The 24399-nt window shown below is 44.1% G+C and overlaps 2 protein-coding genes across 5 annotated transcripts in view; one reads left to right on the top strand and one right to left on the bottom strand.

Annotated features, from left to right (window-relative positions):
- pisd (phosphatidylserine decarboxylase) overlaps positions 1 to 20041 on the top strand; it is a 98805-nt gene extending 78764 nt beyond the window's left edge. For all 3 annotated transcript variants that reach the window (XM_068005506.1, XM_068005507.1, XM_068005505.1), the window contains 5 exons: positions 7273 to 7509; positions 9476 to 9614; positions 11058 to 11204; positions 16258 to 16418; positions 18413 to 20041. In XM_068005506.1, coding sequence (XP_067861607.1) covers positions 7273 to 7509; positions 9476 to 9614; positions 11058 to 11204; positions 16258 to 16418; positions 18413 to 18637 — 909 coding nt within the window. In that variant the 3' untranslated portion in view covers positions 18638 to 20041. The remainder of the gene's footprint in view (positions 1 to 7272; positions 7510 to 9475; positions 9615 to 11057; positions 11205 to 16257; positions 16419 to 18412) is intronic.
- Positions 20042 to 20470: 429 nt separating this feature from the next.
- Positions 20471 to 24399, bottom strand: part of sfi1 (SFI1 centrin binding protein) — a 126785-nt gene continuing 122856 nt past the window's right edge. For both annotated transcript variants that reach the window (XM_068005502.1, XM_068005504.1), the window contains 2 exons: positions 23481 to 23580; positions 20471 to 21055 (listed from right to left, as the gene is read on the bottom strand). In XM_068005502.1, the coding sequence (XP_067861603.1) occupies positions 20948 to 21055; positions 23481 to 23580 (208 nt within the window). In that variant the 3' untranslated portion in view covers positions 20471 to 20947. The remainder of the gene's footprint in view (positions 21056 to 23480; positions 23581 to 24399) is intronic.

Raw genomic sequence — 24399 nt, 5'->3', positions numbered from 1 at the left:
GGAACAACTTTTTTACACGAGTGGTTATGATTTAGAATGCACTGCCTGAGGGGGTGGTGGAGGCAGATTCAGTTGTGGCTTTCAAAGGGGAATTGGATAAATACTTGAAGGGAAAAAAATTTGCAGTGCTATGGGGATGGGGCGGGCAAGTGGGACTAGCTGGATTGCTCTTGCATAGAGCCAGTACGGACTCGATGGGCCGAATGGCCTCCTTCCGTGCTGTAACCATTCTATGATGAGACACAGTAGTAACAGTAGATAGAAACAAGGCTGTTTTCAGTAGTTGAGGGATTAAGAATGAGGGGTCATAGATACAAAATTAATTGTTAGAGACTTAGAACAGAGGGTGGGAGGAACAGTGAATTGTGAAGTTGTAGAATTCATTTCCAGGGTTAGTGGTTGAGGCAGAAACTCTGTCACCATTCAGAATTAGATTGGTTAGGTGGAAAGGAGAATAATGGGATTTGGGAACAGGGTGGGTAAATGCGATTAGGACTATTTGCTTGCATGGAGGGTAAACGCTGACACTGGTTGAGTTATGGCTTGTTTCTTTTTTGTAACAACACTGGGCAACAGAGGAGGCAGCTACAACCTTCTATACGTGCAGCTGTTACAAATAGGGATAAGTCATCAACGGAGGTTAGAGACGTCCCCTAGAGACAGTCTGAAGGATTTCTTTAGTACCGTGTCTTTTGGCAACACACTGCAGATGCAGCAACAGTGCTCATGCGGACCCGTAAGGCAGGTTCCCAGTTTTAGATCTTGACCACAGTGCTGGCCCTGAGGCACTGGCCAACTCATCCAAGAGTAGTGGCTTTTCAGAGTGAAGGAACCTGCTGCCTTTGATGAGGAAGATGATTCGGATGAGGAAGAAGGGAAGCAGTAATTTGTCCTTTAGGGCAGGGGTATCCAAACTTTCTGTCTTCATGGAGCATATAGCATGTACCATGGAGTCCTGGGGCCACATTTGAAGTTCCCATTAATTGGCCTGTATCTCAGGCTGCTGATACTAACATCCTGGTGTGCTGATTTAGGATTTATCCACCGAGACAACAGTGCTAAAAACAATAGGCCACAAAAATAAAAAATGTAAGCACAAGTAGGGCTGAGTTGTCTGGGCTCCGAGAGCTGTATTGCAAGGGCTCGGACCCTGCAGGTAGCCCACAGGCCCCAGTCTGGACAGCCCTGACCTAGGCGCATCAGCAAGAAGAGGAAACTTCCTCACCTCTCCAGGATGTGGTCACATCACCTGTAATGACTACATCTTTGACATGGCCCCCTGACTGGGAAGTAACAACCCGGAGCCCTTGATCTCAGCAGGAACTCTTTCAGAATTGGTGGATTTGACTGTAGCTCAAGCTCTTCCTCCTCTCCCAGGTTTTGGTCCATCACTAAAGTAGTGTTGGAGAATTGGGGATGTATTGCAACAGGATACCTCTAGCTTAGACAGTGTCAGATCCCTTACACAGCCAGCAGCAATCTCTTCAACAGCAACTACAACTTGCATTTATATAACGCCTTTAATGTAGAAAAACATCCCAAGGAGCTTCACAGATGTGCAATCAAACAAAAATGGACACTGGGCGAAAGAGGCTAGGAAGTCTCTATGGTATACATGGGTTCAGATGGGAATCCTGCCTTGCCGTGTGTGGCTGGAACTTCAGCTCTTTCAGTAAATAAGTACAGGAAATGCTGGTAATATACAGCAAATCCATCAGCATCGTGGAGAGAAGCACAGGTTAATGTTCCAGGCTGAGACTCAGCAAAACTAACCGAGCTTCTCGGCCTGAGATGTTAAACTACCTTTTTTCTTTTTGGATGCTGATGGACTTGGGAACATAGGAGCAGGTTAGGCCATTTAGCCCCTCGAGCCTGTTCAGTTATTCAAATAGATGTCAGCCGTGGCTCAGTGGGTAGCACTCTTGCCTGAGTCAGAAGGTTGTGGGTTCGTTTCCCATTCCAGCGACTTGAGCACAGATTCTTGGCTGACATTCCAGTGCAGTACTGAGGGAGTGCTGCGCTGTCAGAGGTGCCGTCTTTCAGATGAGACATTAATCCGAGGCCCCGTCTGCCCCCTCAAGTGGATGTGAAAGATCCCATGGCACTATTTCAAAGAAGAGCAGGAGAGTTCTCCCTGGTGTCATGGCCAATATTTATCCCTCAACCAACATCACTAAAAACAGATTATCTGGTCATCATCACATTGCTGTTTGTGGGATCTTGCTGTCCGCAAATTGGCTGCTGTGTTTCCTACGTTACAACAGTGACTACACTTCAAAAATACTTCATTGGCTGTAAAGTGCTTTGGGACATACTGAGGTCGTGAAAGGTGTGATATAAATGCAAGTCTGTCGTCTTTCTTTCTTTCTAGATCATGGCTGATCTATACCTTAACTCCATCTATCTGCCTTGGTCCTGTAGCCTTTAATAACCTTTGCCTAACAAAAATCTATCAATCTCAGTTTTGAAATTTTCAATTGACCCCCAGCCTCAACAGCTTTTAGGGGAAGAGAGTTCCAGATTTTCACTATCCTTTGTGTGAAGAAGTGCTTTCTGATATCACGCCTGAACGGCCTAGCTCTAATTTTAAGGTTATGCCTCCTTGTTCTGGATTCTGCCACCAGAGGAAATATTTTCTCTCAATCTACCCTATCAAATCCTTTAATCATCTTAAACACCTCAATTATATCGCCCCTTAATCTTCTATACTCCAGGGAATACAAGCTTGGTCTATGTAACACCTAGTTGCCTATGCCTAGTCTGTGTACTTCCAACATTCTTTGTTTTTAACTCTGACGAAAGTAACAGTTCTTGATGGTTGAATTACACAGGAGCTGGAAATGTCAGCACTCTAGTCATATACTATTGCTAGCTGATACTGTATACTGTTCCCTTTCTGGTACCATGTCTTTCCCTTTCAAATCTGCTTTCATCACTCCCATCAAAAAATCCACCTATGACCCTTCTGTCCTTGCAAACTGCCATCCCAATCTCCAACCTCCCTTTCCTCTCCAGTTCTCCAAATTCCAATGGAGGTGCCATTACTCTACTGGATGTATTCAATAGGCCATCAACTAGTGGGAAGGATATAAAGGAACAAATTTGCAGGGAAATTAGAGGGGTGAAAGAACTATAGAGTAGTGATAATGGGGGACTTCAATTATCCTAATGTTGACTGGGATAGTAATAGTGTAAAGGGCAGAGGGGGAGAAGAATTTCTGAAGTGTGTTCAGGAGAACTTTCTTGATCACCATGTTTCTGGTCCAATGAGGAAGGAGGCATTGCTGGACCTGGTTCTGGGCAATGAGGTGGGTCAAGTGATGCAAGTGCCAGTGGGGAAACATTTAGGGAACAGTGATCACAGTATCATAAGGTTTAGATTAGTTATGGAAAATGACAAGGAGCACTCTAGAGTAAAAATACTTAATTGGAGGAGGGCCAATTTCAGTGGGTTGAGAATGGATCTCGCCTGGGTATATTGGAATCAAAGATTGGGAGGTAAAACTGTAATCGAACAATGGGCGGCCTTTAAAGAGGAGCTGGTTCGGGTACAGTCTAGGCACATTCCCACACGAGGGGGAAAAGTAAAGGCAGAAAGAGATAGAGAGTAAGATGAAGCAGAAAAAAGGGGCGTATGACATGTGAGGTTGGTAATACAAGTGAGAACCAGGCTGAATATAGAAAGTTCAGAGTGGAAGTGATAAAGGAAATAAGAGGGGCAAAAAGAATAGACTGGCAACTAACATAAAAGGAATGCAAAAGTCTTCTATAGGCATATAAATAGTAAATGGGTAGTAAGAGGAGGGGTGGGGTTGATTAGGGACCAAAAAGGAGATCTACTCATGGAGGCAGAGGGCATGGCCAAGGTACTAAATGAGTACTTTGCATCTGTCTTTACCAAGGAAGAAGATGCTGCTAAAGTCACAGTAAAAGAAGAGGTAGTTGAGATACTGGATTGACTAAAAATTGATAGAGATGGTACCAAAAAGGCTGCTTGTACTTAAAGTAGATAAGTCACCCAGTCTGGATGGGATGCATCCTAGGTTCTGAGGGAAGTAAGGGTGGAAATTGCAGAAGTGCTGGCCATAATCTTCCAATCATCCTTAGATACGGGGGTGGTGCCAGAGTACTGGAGAATTGCAAATGTTACACCCTTGTTCAAAAAATGGTGAGAGGATAAACCCAGCAACTACAGGCCAGTCAGTTTAACCTCGGTAGTGGGGAAGCTTTTAGAAACGATAATCCGGGACAAAATTAACAGTCACTCGGCCAAGTGTGGATTAATTAAGGAAGACCAGCACGGATTTGTTAAAGGCAAATCGTGTGTAACTAACTTGTTTGAGTTTTTTGATGAGGACATCAAAATGCGGTTGATGTGGTGTATATGGACTTCCAAAAGGCGTTTGATAAAGTGCCACATAATAGGCTTGTCAGTAAAGTTGAAGCCCGTGGAATAAAAGGGGCAGTGGATATGAAATTGGCTAAGTAACAGGAAACAGAGAGTAGAAGTGAACGGTTGTTTTTCGGACTGGAGGAAGGTATACAGTGGTGTTCCCCAGGAGTCGGTACTAGAACCACTTCTGTTCTTGATATATATTAATGACTTGGACTTGGGTGTACAGGGCACAATTTAAAGGGTACAATTGTAAAGGGGGTGCAGGAACAGGGAGACCTGGAGGTATATGTGCACAGGTCGTTGAAGGTGGCAGGGCAAGTTAAAAAAGCATATGGGATCCTGGGCTTTATAAATAGAGGCATAGAGTACAAAAGAAGGAGGTTATGATGAACCTTTATAAAACACTGGTTTGGCCACAACTGGAGTGTTGTGTCCAATTCTGGGCGCCACACTTTAGGAAGGATGTGAAGGCCTTAGAGAGGGTGTAGAAAAGATTTACTAGAATGGTTCCAGGGATGAGGGACTTCAGTTACGTGGATAGACTGGAGAAGCTGGGGTTGTTCTCCTTAGAGCAGAGAAGGTTGAGAGGAGATTTGATAGCGGTGTACAAAATCATGAGGGGTCTAGACAGAATAGATAGAGAGAAACTCTTCCCATTGGTGGAGGGGTCGAGACACCGATTTAAGGTGATTGGCAAAAGAACCAAAGGCGACATGAGGAAAAACTTCATTACGCAATGGGTGGTAATGATCTGGAATGCATTGCCCGAGGGGGTGGGGAGGCAGATTCAATTGTGGCTTTCAAAATGGAATTGGATAAGTATTTGAAGGGAAAAAATATGCAGGGCTATGGGGAAAGGGTGGGGGAATGGATTGCTCTTGCAGAGAGCCAGCACGGGCTCAACGGGCCGAAAGTTCTTGAACATGTTGCCTCCCAAATCCTTGCCCATCTTTCCCGCAATTCCATGTTTGGATCCCTCCAATCAGTCCGTGTCCCCCCCCCCCGTGTCCCAGCACTGAAACGGCCCTAATCAAAGTCACAAATGAGATCCTTTGTGACTGTGACCATGGTAAACTATCCCTCCTCATCTTTCTCGTCCTGTCTGCAGCCTTTGACACGGTTGACCACACCATCCTCCTCCAACGCCTCTCATCCATTGTCCAGCTGGGTGGGACTGCGCTCGCCTGGTTCCATTCTTATCTATCCAGTCATAGCCAGAGAATCTCCTGCAATGGCTTCTCTTCCTGCTCCCGCACCATTACCTCTGAAGTCCCCCAATGATCCATCCTTGGCCCCCTCCAATTTCTCAACTACATGCTGCACCTCGACGACATCGTCCGAAAACACGCGTCAGATTCCACGTCTACACTGACGACACCCAGCTCTACCTCACCTCCATCCCTCTCAATGTATTGCCTACATTACAACAGTAGTTCATTGGTTGTAAAGCGCTTTGGGACATCCTGAGGTTGTGAAAGGCACTGTATAAATGCTTCTTCCTTATCTCTCACTCTCTTTCTTCTGACCCCATTCTCTCCATCACCAAGACTGCCTATTTCCACCTCCGTAATATAGCCCATCTCTGCCCCTGCCTCAGCTCATCTGCTGAAACCTTTATCCATTCATTTGTTACCTCCAGACTCAACTACTCCAATGCTCTCCTGGCCGGCCTCCCATCTTCCACCCTTCGTAAACTTGAGCTCACCCAAAACTCTGCTTTCTGTATCCTAACTCGCACCAAGTCCTGTTCTCCCATCGCCCCTGTGCTCGCTGACCAACATTGGCTCCCGCTCCTGTGAAACGCCTTGAGACATTTTACTATGTTAAAGGCATGATAGAAATGCAAGTTGTTTATTTTGCCAGTAATCAAACAAAAGTTGAAAATGCTGGAAACGTTCAGCAGTTCAGTCAGCGCCTGTGGAGAGAGCAGACAAGGTAATGTTACAGGTGTAGACCCTTTGTCGAAACCAGGTCTATGCCTGTAACATTACCTTGTCTGCTGTCTCCACAGGTGCTGACTGAACTGCTGAACATTTCCAGCATTTTCAACTTTTGTTTCAGATTTCGAGCAGCTACAGTTTTTTTTGCTTTTTGATTAAACAGAAATTATCCACATCTGCTTTCCGCCAGAGGTGAAGGAAGCAGCCTGGCTTTCTGGGGTCAGCGGGTAGCTCATGAGCAGCTTTGAAGGTCCGCCCCACCCCCCCGGGCTATTTGTGTTCCCTGTAATTCCCAGAGCAATCTAGCCAGGAGCGTAAGAGATTCCATCTCGGCGAGAATATTGCCTTTTTTTTTCTTGCCCCCTTTAAGATGCACAGAACCCAGGGTCAGTGCTGAGCAGTTGCAGTATCTCGGGATGGGGGAGGGGGTCAAGACCAAGTAACAATCTCCCTAAAGCAGCTAACCGCTCCAGTCAACTACTGGAAGCACCCAATGTGAAACATGTTGCAGCTGAAAATGAATTGGTGTGAAACAGTGGAGAGCAGTTTCATACATTTTTACAGATTTGGAGCCTGGCATTGACCACCTTAACTTATTTAAATTAATTTTCAAAACCACGTACCGTTGCTACAAATAATGATGTCCCACATTTTAAATCATGCCATAGAATACGACTGGGAGACATTCCCATTAGATTTAACAGTTCAGTAATGTGAGTGTACATTTACATGTGAAATTGTTCCTTTAATAGACCCGCCATTTAGATGTAACTATTCTGAGTGTGATTTGAAATTTATAGTCTGCATCCTGTAAAATGTTTAGCAGCCTTGCAGTTTGCACCATTTTTCCATATGATATTGAAGGTGGTTTTACTGTATAAAATCAGCAGCTCCTGCTGGTATCGAGTTTAAACGCCGCTCGTCTGACTCTTGCAGGTTGGTTTATATAAAACTATTCCCACCCGACTGCTGTCTCGTGCATGGGGTCGCCTGAATCAGGTGGAGCTGCCCACATGGATGCGGAAGCCAGTCTACAATTTGTACATATGGACCTTTGGGGTCAATATGAAGGAAGCGGCGGTGGAAGATTTGCAGCACTATCGAAACCTCAGCGAATTCTTCCGCAGAAAGCTAAAGCCACAGGCGCGTCCTGTCTGTGACTCACACTGTGTGGTAAGATATGTTGAACTTTGCATAGTCTAGGCTAAATCTTTCGAGCTACAGCAACGCAATTCTGAAGTCTCCCAAAACAAAAACAATCAGGTTACGATACCTTGTACTTAGTTCTGATTCTGCTTTGGTTCAGCACAGATTTCTTTCCTTTCTGTGATTTAATTGTATCTGGATGATAATTCATTGTGGTAACTTCTGGCTGCAGGAAACTCTCTGAAGAAAGTTTGAGATCCAGTATTTCTGATATGTTATTTTTGAAACCTGTGTCCCGGAGGAGCAGGTACTACAGATAGTCTCTGTGCTCTGGGGTTAGGGACGGGAATTCAGCTGGGGTTCTTGCTCCTGATTGTTGTCCATTGATTCCTGCTGGAGAATGAGTATATGTTGGACGTTGGGTGAGGACAGACTGTGATCTCTCTCTCTCTCCCTACTCCCCCAATCTTGCTGAAAGGGTCACCTGGTGCAGTACTGGCGAATTGCCAGCGAATGTGAATCTCCACCTGAGCAAAGGTAAACTCCTACAGGAGAGGAGGGGGCACAATGTTTCCAATCTGCATCCTGGGTCTGGCACCTGGTATTACATAATTCTAGTTGGTGTGAACATGACCCATGTTAGTGTCAGTGTAAAGAGTGCGGACTTCTGCTTGGTGCAAATCCGGTTTCATTTTGATCCATTTTTGTTCTGCTGGATGCACAGTACAACCACCACCTTCAAATGTACTGAAGTGTGATTGCCCCTAATATCAGGTGTAATTTATAGTGCAACAGCTCCCAGCATTTCAGTGATGGGTTAGCACCAAACTTCACAGAATGTGTTACTGCATCAACTTGTCTATTTCTATTAAAACTGGAATAGTTTCACTGAAATAACAGGAGGTCGTTCATCCTCATCCACTTATCCATATACCATAATATATGGATAAAAGAATGAGGATAAAGGGACTCCTGGTTTTTCCGGGAAGGAGGAGGCAAGGGAGCCATTGGGATAATCCCTGCAGCAACTGTACACCCCGAGTCATGGGATAGTCTCCCTGATGTTCACTGCGATAAACTGAAGCAGTGGAGTCACTGTATGGATACATTAGATCAAGCCCAGGACTTCCACCTAATCCAGCTGCAAAACTTCAAGCCTCAACCAGTCCCTTTATTGATGTGGAGATGCCGGTGATGGACTGGGGTTGACAATTGTAAACAATTTTACAACACCAAGTTATAGTCCAGCAATTTTATTTTAAATTCACAAGCTTTCGGAGGCTTCCTCCTTCCTCAGGTGAACGATGTGAAAATGAAATCCTCGAAATGAAATCGCATTTATAATTCACAGAACAATGCTTGGTGATTACAGACAGTTTTTTCAACTGCCCGTTGCCAAGGCAATCAGTGTGCAGACAGACAGGTGTTACCTGCCAGGTCTCAGAATATACAAATCACCAAAAAAAACAACAAACAAAAAAAAAACAGAGATAGAGAGGTAGAAACATAGAAAAGACAGCAACTGACCCGTTATATTAAAAACAGATAACATTTGTTCGCTGGTGGGGTAACGTGTAGCGTGACATGAACCCAAGATCCCGGTTGAGGCCGTCCTCATGGGTGCGGAACTTGGCTATCAATTTCTGCTCGACGATTTTGCGTTGTCGTGTGTCTCGAAGGCCGCCTTGGAGTACGCTTACCCGAAGGTCGGTGGATGAATGTCCATGACTGCTGAAGTGTTCCCCGACTGGGAGGGAACCCTCCTGTTTGGCGATTGTTGCGCCATTTTCAATAAGTCCCTTTATTGTGAGAGCAGTGTGATGATCACAGATTTATCCTATGCTGTGGACAATTTAAACATTGAGCCAGTGTGTAAAGTGAATAATTTAAACATTGAGCCAGTGTGTAAAGTGAATGCTTCTCTGCTTGTAACTGGCCTAACCATGTTTAAGATCATGTACTGAAGGTCAGTCTCCTCGTTGCCATTTTCTAGATCAGTCCTTCTGATGGAAAGATCCTCCATTTTGGGAGGGTGAAGAACTGTGAAGTGGAACAAGTGAAGGGTGTGACTTACTCACTGGAGACTTTCTTGGGCCCTCAGACGTGGTCAGAGAACCTGGAGATCAGCAACAGTAAGTTCATATCCTCAACACAGGATCCGATGGATTTGTATCAGACAGTTCCTAAAGACTTCAATCAGCATTTGTGCAGTTTACAGTAGAAAGCAGAGATGTTTTTCTCAGACTTGTCAGTGGAGTTTCATGTCCAAGCTTCCCTGGATTATATCCTCCTTGTTGCAAAATATTGGCATAATAAATATAAGAAACAATCTACCAGCGTGCACGGATTGGGAGTTGGTGTGAGCACAAAATCACCGGCTCTGTTGAATTGAATCTGTTAAGCTGGTAAAAATGTTTGTCTCTTTTTCAGTGAAAGTATGCAGGGTAAGGTAAAGGAACATCTGCGGATGTATGTCAAGAATCGGGATAAAAGCGGACGCTCCAGAAAGTCAGTGTCATAAAGTGCAGCGTACGTTTAGTTTGTGTTACAGGGACATTTTCAGCGTCAGACCTTTGAAATTCTTCCTTATTATGTTGCGATAACACTGAAACAGCTGCATGCCAGTATAGGTTGCAGGGTGGTACTTGCACTAGTTCTAGGCATATTTATATCACGCCTTTTAATGGTTAAAAAGTTTCCAAGGCGCTTCACAGATAGGCGAATGGGAAATGGAAGGTGAACCAGGAAAGAAGTGATTGGAGGGGAGACCGAAAGTTTGGTCAAAGTAAATAGAATTGAGAGGCGAAGGGTTTAGGAAGGGAATTCCAGAGAGTAAGACCCAGGTGGCTGAAGGCTTCAGTAATAATGGTGGGGGTGCACAAGAGGCAGGAATCAGAGGAAGCGATGGAATATGGGGCTGGAGGAGATCAGGTGAAGTGAGGGCATGAAGGGGTTTAAAGATGAGGGTGAGGATTTTAAACCCTGGGATTTTGGACAGTGTGGTTCAGCCTGCAACAATGCCTGAGGAGGGGGATAGAAACAGTGACGAGAGACAGAGATTGTGGGGGGGGGGCCAAAGACGCTAGCTTTGGTCTTCCCAATGTTGAGCTGGAGGAAGTTAGACCTCATCCGAGACTGGATGTTAGCACAGGGTGATCGAGAGGTAGAGCTGGGTCTCATTGGCATATGTGTGGAACCTGACCCCATGTCTGTGGATGATGTCGCTGAGGGGCAGCATGTAGATGAGGAAGAGGATGGACCAAAGATGGATCTTTGGGGGTTCCTGAGGTGACCAGTCCTTCCTTCATACTACCCTATTGAAATGTACGGTGGTTAGTATTGTGCTCCTACAGAGCATAGATTGCAAACTGTTAAAGTAAAATGCAAAATCTAAAAGCATCCTTAACGTACTTGGACCAGACTTTGTAAAGTAGTCGAAGGTAACACTGAGCAGTTGCAAAGTTCCAGTCAGGCCGCACCAGTTGTTTAATATTAAGTCTAAAATACAGAGGTGTTTTGTAATAGAATCCTGTTCTAATCTAGAACTTGCTGCGTAATTTGGTGTAACCCTGCAGATAACAGTGAGACAAGTTTCCAGGAGCACCTGGTGACGAAGGAAGGCAATGACCTCTACCACTGTGTTATTTACTTGGCACCTGGAGATTACCACTGTTTTCATTCACCAACTGATTGGAGAGTCTCGCACAGACGTCATTTTCCAGGTAAGAGTTTTACCTTTGGCTTTGGAATTGAATCAGACCCTCCAAGTTAATTCAGATTGAATATCAATGACTGACTGGTTTTATTAGTACTGGGTAGTGCAGTGGATTAGACTCCGGTCTTTCACTCCTGGGACCTGGGTTCAAATTGAGCCCAGACTGATGGCTGTAAAGGGTCCTACATGGAATGAGTTTGGGCAGTCTCAACCTAGTTCCAAGAATGCCTGGATTTATGTCACAAAATTGCCTTTAATTTGGCAGCAATTGATTAAGTCGCTCGGGGACGTGGGATATGGGGAAAATTTGTCAAACTGGTACAGTAGGAGTGTAAACAGCATGCCAGGAGCAGCATCAGGCGTACCTAAAAATGAGGTGCCAACCTGGTGAAGCTACAACGCAGGGCTACATGCATGCTAAACAGCGGAAGCAACATGCTATAGACAGAGCTAAGCGATTCCACAACAAAGCTCTGCAGTCCTGCCACATCCAGTCGTGAATGGTGGTGGACAATTAAACAACTAACGGGAGGAGGAGGCTCCGTGAACATCCCCATCCTCAATGATGGCGGAGTCCAGCACGTGAGTGCAAAAGAAAAGGCTGAAGCGTTTGCAACCATCTTCAGGCTAAAGTGCTGAGTGGATGATCCATCTTGGCCTCCTCTCGATATTCCCACCATCAATTCACTCCACATGATATCAAGAAACGGCTGAGTGCACTGGATATAGCAAAGGCTATGGGCCCTGACAATATCCCGGCTGTAGTGCTGAAGACCTGTGCTCTGGACCTAGCCGCGTCTCTAGCCAAACTGTTCCAGTACAGCTACAACACTGGCATCAACCTAATAATATGGAAAATTGCCCAGGTATGTCCTGTCGACAAAAAGCAGGACAAATCCAATCCGGCCAATTACCGCCCCATCAGCCTACACTCAATCATCAGCAAAGTGATGGAAGGTGTCGTCGACAGTGCTATCAAGCGGCACTTACTCACCAATAACCTGCTCACTGATGCTCAGTTTGGGTTCCGCCAGGACCACTCGGCTCCAGACCTCATTACAGCCTTGGTCCAAACATGGACAAAAGAGCTGAATTCCAGAGGTGAGGTGAGAGTGACTGCCCTTGACATCAAGGCAGCATTTGACCGAGTGTGGCACCAAGGAGCCCCAGTAAAATTGAAGTCAATGGGAATCAGGGTGAAAACTCTCCAGTGGCTGGAGTCATACCTAGCACAAAGGAAGATGGTAGTGGTTGTTGGAGGCCAATCATCTCAGCCCCAGGACATTGCTGCAGGAGTTCCTCAGGGCAGTGTCTTAGGCTCAACCATCTTCAGCTGCTTCATCAATGACCTTCCCTCCGTCATAAGATCAGAAATGGGGATGTTCGCTTATGATTGCACAGTGTTCAGTTCCATTCGCAACCCCTCAGATAATGAAGCAGTCCATGCCCGCATACAGCAAGATCTGGACAACATCCAGGCTTGGGTTGATAAGTGCCAGGCAATGACCATCTCCAACAAGAGAGGTCTAACCCTCTCCCCTTGACATTCAATGGCATTACCATCATCAAATCCCCCACCATCAACATCCTGGGAGTCACCATTGATCAGAAACTTAACTGGACCAGCAACGTAAATACTGTGGCCACAAGAGCAGGTCAGAGGCTGGGTCTTCTGTGGCGAGTGACTCACCTCCTAACTCCTCAAAGTCTTTCCACCATCTACAAGGCACAAGTCAGGCATGATGGAATACTCTCCACTTGCCTGGATGAGTGCAGATCCAACAACACTCAAGAAGCTCGACACCATCCAGGACAAAGCAGCCCGCTTGATTGGCACCCCATCCACCACCCTAAACATTCACTCCCTTCACCACCGGCGCACTGTGGCTGCAGTGTTTACCATCCACAGGATGCACTGCAGCAACTCGCCAAGGCTTCTTCGACAGCACCTCCCAAACTCGCGACCTTTACCACCTAGAAGGACAAGGGCAGCAGGCACATGGGAACAACAACCACCTGCACGTTCCCCTCCAAGTCACACATCCTGACTTGGAAATATATCGCCGTTCCTTCATCGTCGCTCGGTCAAAATCCTGGAACTCCCTTCCTAACAGCACCGTGGGAGAAACTTCACCACATGGACTGCAGCGGTTCAAGAAGGTGGCTCACCATCACCTTCTCAAGGGCAATTAGGGATGGGCAATAAATGCTGGCCTCGCCAGCGACGCCCATATCCAATGAACGAATTTTTAAAAAAAGTATGGGGGTATTTTTCTGAGGTTGGGCTTGAGGCACGTTGGTAGGGCAGAGGAGAGGGACCTTTACTTTGCATCCTGCTGGGCTACACCTGACTCGGGATAGAGCTGGGTACTGGCACTGAACGTCTGAAATGAAACCTGTTCCATTCCCCATCACTAACAGCCCTCCGCTTGAGCACAAAGGAGGTTTGATTTATAATTTTACTGGTGCACGATGTTCTCTGACTATGAATAAGGCAGTAAGGAAAGCAACCGCATATTGAGATAAATAAAGCACAATTAATCCTCCCTTTCCTATAAAGAAATGGTGAGGCAGAAAGAAGGCAGTAAGGGGGAGGAGAGATGCATAATACACATCAAGTCAAAGACGCACATTTTGTCAGCTTCTACATGTTCTTGGCCCCCTTGCCAATGTACTCATTAGCCCTCTGTTAGATGCTAATGTTACCGTCAGTCAGGATAATTTACCAATGAAAAGGTCAGAGAAGAGTTTCATATAAAAAAAAAACCCTCTTACCCACTACCGTTAATTTTTAAATCCAACCAATTTTTAAATCCAACCCTCAAGCTAATTGTTTCAGATCAGCGGCCCCAGTGTATTCCTACCAAAATCTTTCAGTTTTCTCCCTACCCAGCTCCGAAAGGCATTGAGTCCTTGCTGGGCTATAATTGAACCAGAGCCCTCTGGTACCTGGCCCAGGTGGCTGTTCTCGCCCAGCATTAATTTTAAATCTGAAATTGATAGATTTTTGTTAACCAAAGGTATTAAGGGATATGGGGCTACGGCGGATATATGGAATTAGGTCACAGATCAACCATGATCTCATTGAATAGCGGAACAGGCTCAAGGGGCTAAATGGCCTTCTCCTGTTCCTATGTCCCAGCATATTTCTACACTTCTAGTAGGGGTGCTGGATAGCAATGAGTGAAAACTTTGTTCTAATATGGGGGCTCTGAAGCAGCCTGCAGCACCCTTACCATTGCCCAGTTAACCGAGCACATACCTAGAATCCTATGGATGTCACTCATAGGCTTAACCGTTAGGGAAGCACGTAATTCTCAGTTGTTGGCAAAGCTGAATATCAACGTCAAACTAAGTCCAGATCTGAGTTACAGGGAAATCTAGCTTCCATCAAATATGGATCCTGGTTTGTTTAAAGGTCCAATAGAGTTGCATTGTCATTATGACTTTGTTTTAATCCATAGATCAGATCATATATGGCATAATCCATACAAATCTGCTACATCAAACCCCTATTCTGGAACTGAACATAGTCAGTTTTGTACATTGTGGTGATTTCTCCACTCCACATCTTTCTGCAGTAGGCGGGTGTACAGGTAGCCTTTGTTGATCTGTAAATGGTCTCAAGAAGTTGCTGGAATCTTCACTGGTGCAGTGAGTTGTTATGATCAGGAATGCACTACCTGAATGGTTGGTGGAAGCAGTAGTGCCTGTTACAGGGCTCTGCCAGTTCCACTCTGGATCTAGCTAAAGTGGTATAGGAGAGAGGAACAGGAGTAGGCCACTCAGCCTCTTCAGCCTGACTGATTTTTGCACCCTGCCTGTGAGAAAGTAGCTAGCCTGCTGAAGACTTTGAGAGCCAGCACCTGTGTTGTGGATAATAGTCGGTCCTGTTACTCTGGGCTGGGGTACATTGGTACATCAGCCCAGCATAGTGCTGTCAACAAACATCAAGTAACAGATATTTGATAGCAATAAGGTCTCCAGCTTTCCTGTGCCTGTTCCTGGTACTTTAGTACATAAATCAGCTTCCAAAGCTATTTCTTATTTGAGAAGGACGTGAATGAGATGGATTTAAAAGACATCGCACCCAAAATGTATTATTTACACACTCTTTGATGGTAGAAAGAGCTGCAGAAATAGGACTGCTTTCTGTGTGGCTTGACAGCAGTACAGAGTTCTTTTTGTTATGTAATCTCTAAATAGGATTCATGAGGCTGCTGCTGATCAGGCCGTAGGGTATCAGCTGGCTCACTGAATCCTATATTTAAATCTGTGTCACAGTAAGAGGAGGAAGAGACAAACTAGGGCAAAAATAACTTGTATGATTTTCTACACTTCTCTCACAACTTAATCCAAAACCCAAAGTAAATATTTATGGAGGTTTTCAGTTTGAGAATTACAGGAGTGATAACAGGGATGAGCAACTTCAGTTATGTGTAGAGACTAAAGAAGCTGGGATTGTTCTCAAAGCAGAGAATGCTATGCGGAGATTTAATAGGGCTGCTCAAAATTATTAGGGGTTTTTATAGAGTAGATAGGGAGAAACTGTTTCCACTGGCAGGTGCGTCGGTAACCAAAGGACACAGATTTAAGATAATTGGGAAAAGAACCGGGGGAGATGAGTTTTTATGCAGCGAGTTTTTATGATCTGGAATGTACTGCCTGAATGGGTGGTGGAAGCAGATTCAATATTAACTTTCAAAAGGGAAAATTTGCAGGGCAGTGGGGAAAGAGGGACTAATTGGATAGCTCTTTCAAACAGCTGGCACAGGCACAATGGGCCTAATGGCCGCCTCCTGTGCTGTAAGCTTCTATAATGCTATAGGACAATGGTATTGGGCTCTGCACTTTTCCATCCACTGCTATTCAGCCTAGAGTGAGGGAGGCTGACGTTGGGTTGCATCGCCATGTTGTAGTGAGTGTTTACCAGTGTATTGCCACATTACATGTAGTCTGAAAACTGTGTAACATGGTGATCCCTGATTATGTATTCAAATATAAGGCTGTGGTAAAAAGAAAGTCCTTTAATAAAACCTGTCTGACCTGTCTTTATCCAGGCTCCCTTATGTCGGTTAATCCTGGAGTAGCTCGTTGGATTAAGGAGCTCTTCTGTCACAATGAGCGTGTTGTCCTAGCTGGAGAATGGACACACGGCTTCTTTTCACTCACTGCAGTCGGTGCCACAAATGTTGGATCTATTCGCATTTACTTTGACAATGTAAGTACAGGAAAGGGAGATGTTTTTAAGTATTGTTTATCTACCTCGGCACATGATTTCCTGCTTGGTGCCCACAAGGTGCAACAGTTGCTGTGGTTGTGTCCTGGTAATCGGAGGTGTGGCGTTTAATTCCACTGGTTCCCAATTATTTGATTTAAGAATTGTTGTGATGGTGAGGGGAAAATTGACGTGCATGAAAGATAATGTGTATGTATGGAGGAGAGGAGGGTAGAAATCAGGTTTAAAACCCATGGAGAGTTATAAATTAGCAATCTATAAATCGGAAATTCAGCTCCATAGCATTCTTGGATTAAAAAGTTCACAAAACGCAGTACTTACTGAAATTAAAACAAACAGAAGCATTCCTGATCCTGTGTGAGTGTGGCCATGGGTTCATTTCATCTCTCTCTCTCTTCCCCCCCCCCCCCCCCCCCGCCAAAACCTACCTTCAATGAAGCTTCGAGATTCCATTCAGCACGACAGATAAGGAAATCACCAAAATAGTACAGCAACTTAGTGTCCCAGTCGGATTGCCTTTGGACTGAATCAGCAAGCATTCATTTACTGAAACGTTTACAGCTCTGGAACCTCTCTGGTTTTGGACAGAGTGTAGCTTTTTAAGTGAGTTGCATAAAATCTGAACTGGCCACTACACGTTTTTTTAAAAATAAAAACGTGGGTCTTTCTGCTTCTGTGTTTTAAAGTGTGGAGACATTGATCAGTAATATTCTCTTAAAAACAGTTTAAAAAAATACTAGTGAGCCCGTTAAACTCATCTCTCTGACACCCTAATTCTCCCATCAAAGTAACTCTGATAGAAGCCCATCCCTCTGGTACCCCAACTCTCCCATCGAAGCCCAACCCTCCGGTACCCCAACTGCATTTTGACCATCCTTGATGTCCTTGTCTCTATTACTATCCTGTAACTTATTCCAGATATTCATCACTGAATGAAGAAGCTCTTCCTAATATGTCTTTAATTTAATTTTTCACTAATTTTAATTTGTCCTCCGATCCTACTTTTCTGGCCTACATTGAAGTAATATTTAGGATTTATCTTGTCTGTATCATTCAATGTTTTACATACCTCTCTGAGGTTTCCTCCAATCTTCCCTCATAGCTCATCATCTTTACACTTCGAATCGACCTTTTTTCGCTTCTTTCCACTGCTATTTTTTTGTGGTGCAGTGACCAGAATTGAACACATTGGTCTTAAATTCTGTTAAATCCAACAGTCCTTACGACATGCAGGAATCCTACTCTTGCCACACTGACTTCAAAAGTTGTTAGTGTTATCTTCAGCCATGCATACTTCTGGAAAATATACATTTAATATTTTAACTAATCATTACTGAAAGAATCTTTGGTATTCTAAAACATCTTCCTGTCCCCTTTCTACAGCTCTACTCTAATATCACTTAGCTGTTTCAGCAGATTCCTGTATCCCCTCCTTTTTGCCTGTCATTGTTTGTTTTCCTTATTCCCATTTTCATTGCCTCTATTCACCCACTTTGGGGATTGCGTGTTTGGTTTGTATTTATTTTGCATAGTCAACATTTTTCCCTGGTGGAGATCTCCCCAGTTAATTTCTCAATACCATTTTATCTGTAGTAATTGAAACCTCGGGTAATTTAAACTTAACGCTGGAGCATAAAATAAACATTGCAGGGCAGGCGCCCGCCCTATTTCCCTTTGATTTCAATGGATAGGAAAATCGGTCAGTTTATGTAACCGACACTCGACTCACAATGGCAGCTTTAGGCTCTGGTGGTAAGTTGAAAATTACCCACCCCTCTCCCTTAAGCTCTGCTTCTGGACTGTAGAAACCTGTAACAGAATGACTGGTCATGGTCTGCCTAGACTTTAAAGTAGACTGGGATTTGGATGAAAATGCAGTAGTTCTGTTACGTTTATTTGTCAGACACTGACCGATAACATTAAGCATCTTGCTTGCTAGAAAAGAAAATTTTTACTGTACCTTTTATTTTGTGCAGGACCTGCACACCAACAGTCCCCGCTACATGAAGGGCTCCTACAATGACTTCAGCTTCGTTACAAACAACAACAAAGGAGGGATTACCATGCGAAAGGGCGAGCACCTGGGTGAGTTCAACCTGGGCTCCACCATCGTTCTCATCTTCGAGGCACCAAAAGACTTCGCCTTTAACCTTAAACCTGGACAGAAGATCAGATTTGGGGAGGCCCTAGGGTCCATGTAATAGAATTACCATCAAAGGCATCTCAAATTGGATTGGAGCAACGAGGAGCAAGATTGGACTAAGAAATAGTAAGAAATGGCCATTACTGAAATGTGGTTTAAATTCTTGCTCCTCCTTTCATCATTACTGCAGAAGCATCTCCCATTGCCTCCATCTAAGGGACCAGCTCTACCACGACTGGCGCTATGGTTTCTCTTGAAAGATGTACTGACCCTTTCCGGTTGCTCCTTTAAATAGGAAGCTGATGGGAGGATAGGACTTTCAGAGCATGTGCAGTGCCACACTCTGCGTGCAAAGGGAGAACCTGGCAGGTCACCAGGATTAAAAGGACTTTGAAAGACGGACCGAGTTTTGAGGGCCGTGGTTTAGATGGGAGTAGCACAGGGATTCCGACACACCTTTACAGGGGCTGGTGATGCTAGAATATTTGCTGAATAGCTCCATGCAGGTGAAGCAGTGGGTCATTCTAACTTTTAGTTAATGCAGTATTTTTATATACTTAAAAAAAATAAATCAGTGCCGTTTCTCATCAAATTACATTTCAGAGAAATTAAACTAATGACTGTACCAAAACTTATTGCAGCTGAACTCTCTGTTCTTTGGTTAATGTGGGTGTGTTTTTCCTGAGCTGAGGGGTGAAATGCTAAAACTTGGGTTGTTATATTGTGGTTTAAGCTTTAACTCAGACATCGATTCTCTTCAGCTGTTTTATTGAACAAGTGAGCAAAAAGAAAAAAATGTTAGGTGCAAGATGTAAAACGTAATACTGTGTAGAACTGGGTGCTGACCAGGGTTTGATAACAGCTAAATGATGCAAATGAGTTTATATTTTTTACAAGATCACATTGATTCTGTAATTATGTCTATGCAATGGAAAAGTCTAAGGAACCTTATTTCCTGCTCTGTCCATTACTTTTAATGCAAATCATGTACTAGAGACCACATGCAGATTTTTTTTTGTTGTTGCTATTTTTGTCGAGCATTTTGTTCCACATCAAACCACTGTCAAAAAAAAAGTTACACAATTGATTAACAGGGCCACTGGTTTACGGTGCCTCTGTTAAATTCTGTTTTTATTCTGTGACTTTCCTGGCCATAAACTCTGAAATGTCTTTTTGGAACCGGAGGCTACTTTCCATGATTTTCTTTCACAGATTGTGTGTGTGTGTGTGTGTGGCAGGCACTATCACTTACCTGCAGCATTATAAGGAACAAGGTTTCAAAAAAAAATTTAATTGTGCCAGTCCTTGTACTTTTATTGTGATGTTTCTTTTGTGTATGGTTGCTTCAGGAGTACTTGGTTCAAACGGAGTGACTGATATTCATTGCAGTTTTATTTCCATGTGGAGCGGTGAAAGTTGCCACAGTGACCAATGAATAAAATAAAATTCTAGTATTTCACAAGGATTTTTAATTTATTTCTTTGGGGTTTATTTTAAAACTTCCTCACTGCTGCACTTCTAAGGGTCAGATTTGAAATTGCACCTGAACTAGAACCTTCAATGCAGTGAGAATATTGGGCTGCTATCTCTTATACTGGGGTATCGTTCCACCTTCTAATACTGTCCAACTACACAAGTTCCAGTGGGGCAGTGAGTAGAAATGAAAATCCTGGCATATTTCTATGCCCCTTTGCCACTCAGTACAGAATTAGTCTAGCTCCTTCCAGCTCCCTGATGTAGAACTGTTTGAGATTCCAATCTCCCCTTATGGCTGCCTCCAAAGGTGCTTTATATTTAATATTTCCAAGACCCCTCTGTTACATGCCGTGGTATCTTGCATTCACAGACCAGTGTTTTTTTATATATAACTTAATATTCCCAGTCACAGCTGTGTATTCTGGAATGTATTTAATTACAAGTAGATTTACATGATTACACACCTTTTATACAAATAGTTAACTGTACATTTGATAGCCCACATTCTGCAGTTGCAGGCTTCTGCTATTAGGGTTAGATCTGACAAAACCTGGAAACATTAACACTCAGCCAGCATTGCACAATCACTCTCCTCGGTGCACACGGCCAGCTAGTGATGTACACCAGCTTCTTTTATCACTATACTGTGTGAAGACTGTGAAAACATTTCTTAAGTAGAGAATTTGTTCCTGCCACACTTGTTTTCTGATCAGGAGGTCTAAATCTAGTTCCCTTGCTGCCATATCACCTCCCTTAGGGTGGGGGGTGGATTCAGCAAATGATAGCTGCATGTGAGAGATCTGCTGCCATGGAAAACCCTGTGACTCAAGTCGCACAGACAAACCTTTTTGCTGGTAAATTCCAAAGTGGGAAGTTCTGGTGCTGTACGTTATCACAGAGTCAGGATGTCCCGGATCTCCTGCACTCTGGCAATTTGGCACTTTATGTAAGGCACATCTCTGCTCAGCTGCCTCGAAAGCTTTTCAATATCTGTCTCCAGCTTAAAATAAACAAAGGATAAACATTTGTGCAGTCTCAGCAGACCTAAGGCTGGTCTAAAGATAACTATCAAAAAATCCTGAACCCTAAAAGCATGCACCATGTGCAAGGCATGAGGAAATGGGTAGGAGGGAGATCTATTTGTGGGGCTACAAATCATTTGATGACTGAAAACCAACAAGATAGGTAATGTTCTTCTTTCAGCATCCTCCACATATTGTAGGACACCAACAATACAATGATTAAAGGGAGGCCCTTTGCTGGGCTGCAGAAACACCAGCCATCAAGACAAATCCACCAAAGGCATCATCATCATTGACAGCTGTGAAATCGAGACAATGTTTAGTAAATGTATAGGGGCTACTGCATCACAAATGTTACCGCGTGGGATGAGATTTAATGACAATCGGGGATATAGAATAACCTGTGAGCAGACCAATAGGTTCCTCAGACAGGGTAGCAGTGCTGACTGCACTCCATCCTCCATTACCCTACTTGCTGCTTTCTCACTGGAGCTCCAGGTCAGAGAATCGTAAGAAATTATGAGGTAGCTAATATTGCAAAGTGATTTGGTGCACCGTGTAATAGAATGACTTGGGACTCCCCTTGTCTGAGTTAGGAAAAGCAGAGCTATGTAGAAGGTTTGCACACTACAGCATTAGCCAAGCTCAGTCAGGGTGCTACAGTTGACCTCAGTGCCCCGAGTCTAAAGAACAGGCTTCAGTTCCAGCAACTCCTGAAGATAGGTTTAGGCTGGGTTGTGATGCCCTCCACAGTCAAAGAGTTACCACCCAGACTCTCACATCTGGAGTGGCGACTGGTTCTTGTAGATCTGAAGCCCAGAATTAGCCGGCTTTTTCAGAACAGGAGGGGAGAAAATTGGCAAAAAGTAAACTGTCAGTGATAAACGGCTACAGATAAAACTTCAAACTTGTGCGACAGTAATAAGCAGCATTAAAACGGCACTCTGCTGTTAGTAAGTGCATTGACTTCGGCCAAGTTTCAACTGAGATTTCTCAGATCATCTCTTAAAATTCTCCTTTTAAAACAAGGACCTAAATTATGAGGATCTTTTGTCAGCTGGGGAGAAAAAGTGTTCCAAACATTACTCTAATTTTCCACTAAATATCTGGAACATATGCCATTGTAAAAAGATAAAACGTGAACAATGGAAATCAGAAGTAAAACTGAGAAATGGAAAGCAACTCGCTGGACATCTGAAGGAGATGCTGAGCAACTTGTTGCACCATCAGTGTACAATCACTAACCCCCTCATCCAGGTGCCGATTGGCTTTCTGTGCATTGGCTGAGGTTTGGGACGAGGCAGGGAAAGGTGTGGGAAGAAAAAGACACCAGCTGTGAACCAGCTAATATATGCCTTGTTATCTAAAATTATGAGCACAACATAACCTAGTTGCTGATGGACCTAGGTACGAAGCATTTGACCTTTCCGACACTGATTTTCCTGGCTTTAATCCTCCTGCAACCACTGGATCAGTAACTAAGCCAATTAAATTTAGTGCTGTCTGATGTCCTTACTGAGTTACTGCTGTGATGGAATAAGATGCGCACGTTACTGAAATGTAAATGAGCTAATTGTCTGTTGCTCACAGTGAGGCCTCTCATAACGACTGGGTATCCACTGTGTCCAGCTTTTCTCCTCATCTGTCTGGCCTGACACTTGGCAGCCAAGAAAGCGACCACACAACTTGCTCTCCGGCTGCCACTGTGCTTTTTATGCTGCCTGCCGGGTGGTGCTGGGACTGACACAGGTAAACTCTTAATAGACAGGGATTATGACAAATCTCAACAATCGACGGTAGATTAAAAACTGAATACATCATTACAGACGAAGGACAAATGTTCACAACCAGCTGTCACCAGCAAAACAAAAAGCAGTAAAACCCCATGGAATGAACAAGACTGTATACAATGGAAGCACAGGGGCAGGGGACAATATCTAGGGCTGTCATCTATTTCCCAATTACCTTCCTCCTCTCCTACTGAGATACAGTTCTGTGGGCACTAGCAGTCGGCTGTACCCTAGCAAGAGCAGTGAACGAGATCAGGAATTCTGCCCGATTTCTCCCCCTCTTTAACCCGGGACCACAACAAACCAATTGTAGGACCTCGTCAACCCTTTTTATGAATGAAATTTGAACTAAAATGATTTTTCACCAGAGGGCCGAAGATATTTCCTCTCAAGTGACTGAAGCTGAACTAGAGTCTCTGGAAGCAGTGCGGAGAGATCAGTTTACTACTCTCACCAGCTCTGTCTGCATTTTATTCTCTTTATGCAGGATTCAAGAATAATGCAAGTTTGACACCCTTGCCACTAAATACCACGTGACCGAATAATGTTTGTTTTCGTCCCAGTCTGTTCATTCCCTGTGAACGGACCAGCTGTTAGACCTGCACCGATTTACCTGCTTTAGTTCCTGTCTGATCTGCAGGGCTTCTTCTCCCTTGTCTGCAGCATTTACTTGTAGCCAATTTCGTAGCACAGAGGCCTGTTTCTGCCAGGACCTGTAAAGAGAGGCATAGAGTGTTTATTTTTTTTTAAATTATTTCATTCCTGGCACCTTAGATGCAGAGTAAGGCTCCCTCCACTCTTCCATACCGTGAGGAGTCCAGAAGGGTTTGCACATACACTGTGATAATGGGAGACTTCAATCAGCCCAATATGAGCCAGCAATGTGCAAATCGAAATGCAGCAGCAGAGTCAGAACTCGGGGATGTACTGGATTGCTTTCTGACTCTGTGTTATGGACCACAATAGTGTGAACTCACATCTAGACCTGGGTCTTATGAGTGATCTCTCACAGCACAGGAGTAATGGAGCCTTTGGGGACCAGTGAACATAAATATGATTGAAATATCAGATTATCTGGTAGCACCAGTAAGGGCCAGGCCAGAGGTGGGTGGCTTTACATCAATCCTGTCTAATGGCAATGCTGCCGAGTCTTCTTTGAGTACAACTGTGGTCAAGATACCCCTTCATATCCCCATAAAGAAAAGCAGTCTCCCATCAAATCCCTTGTGCTATCAAAGTTCACTTTAAAAATGTTTAGATTTTCTACAAATCTGACATATGAAGTTAACTGCTAACCTCTTTGTTTACTATACAGCTATCTAATTATTATTGATGTATGTTCTTTATTAGACCTTCGAAATCAAACAGCTATTTTTTACATCAAAAAAGGCAAACTACAAAAGGAATGAAGAATGAGCCAAGAGAAATTAACTAGAAAGTGTTGAAGTAAATTTCTGGAGCAAAAATGGATCACTGAAAACTAGAATGCTGAACACACACCCAAGAAAAATAAATGTAAACTAGATCAGCAG

This window comes from Heptranchias perlo, chromosome 25 (genome assembly GCF_035084215.1).
Source record: "Heptranchias perlo isolate sHepPer1 chromosome 25, sHepPer1.hap1, whole genome shotgun sequence".
NCBI lineage: Eukaryota > Metazoa > Chordata > Chondrichthyes > Hexanchiformes > Hexanchidae > Heptranchias > Heptranchias perlo.
Note: the sequence above shows the minus strand (reverse complement) of the source record. Positions and strands in the feature narration are given on the sequence as shown.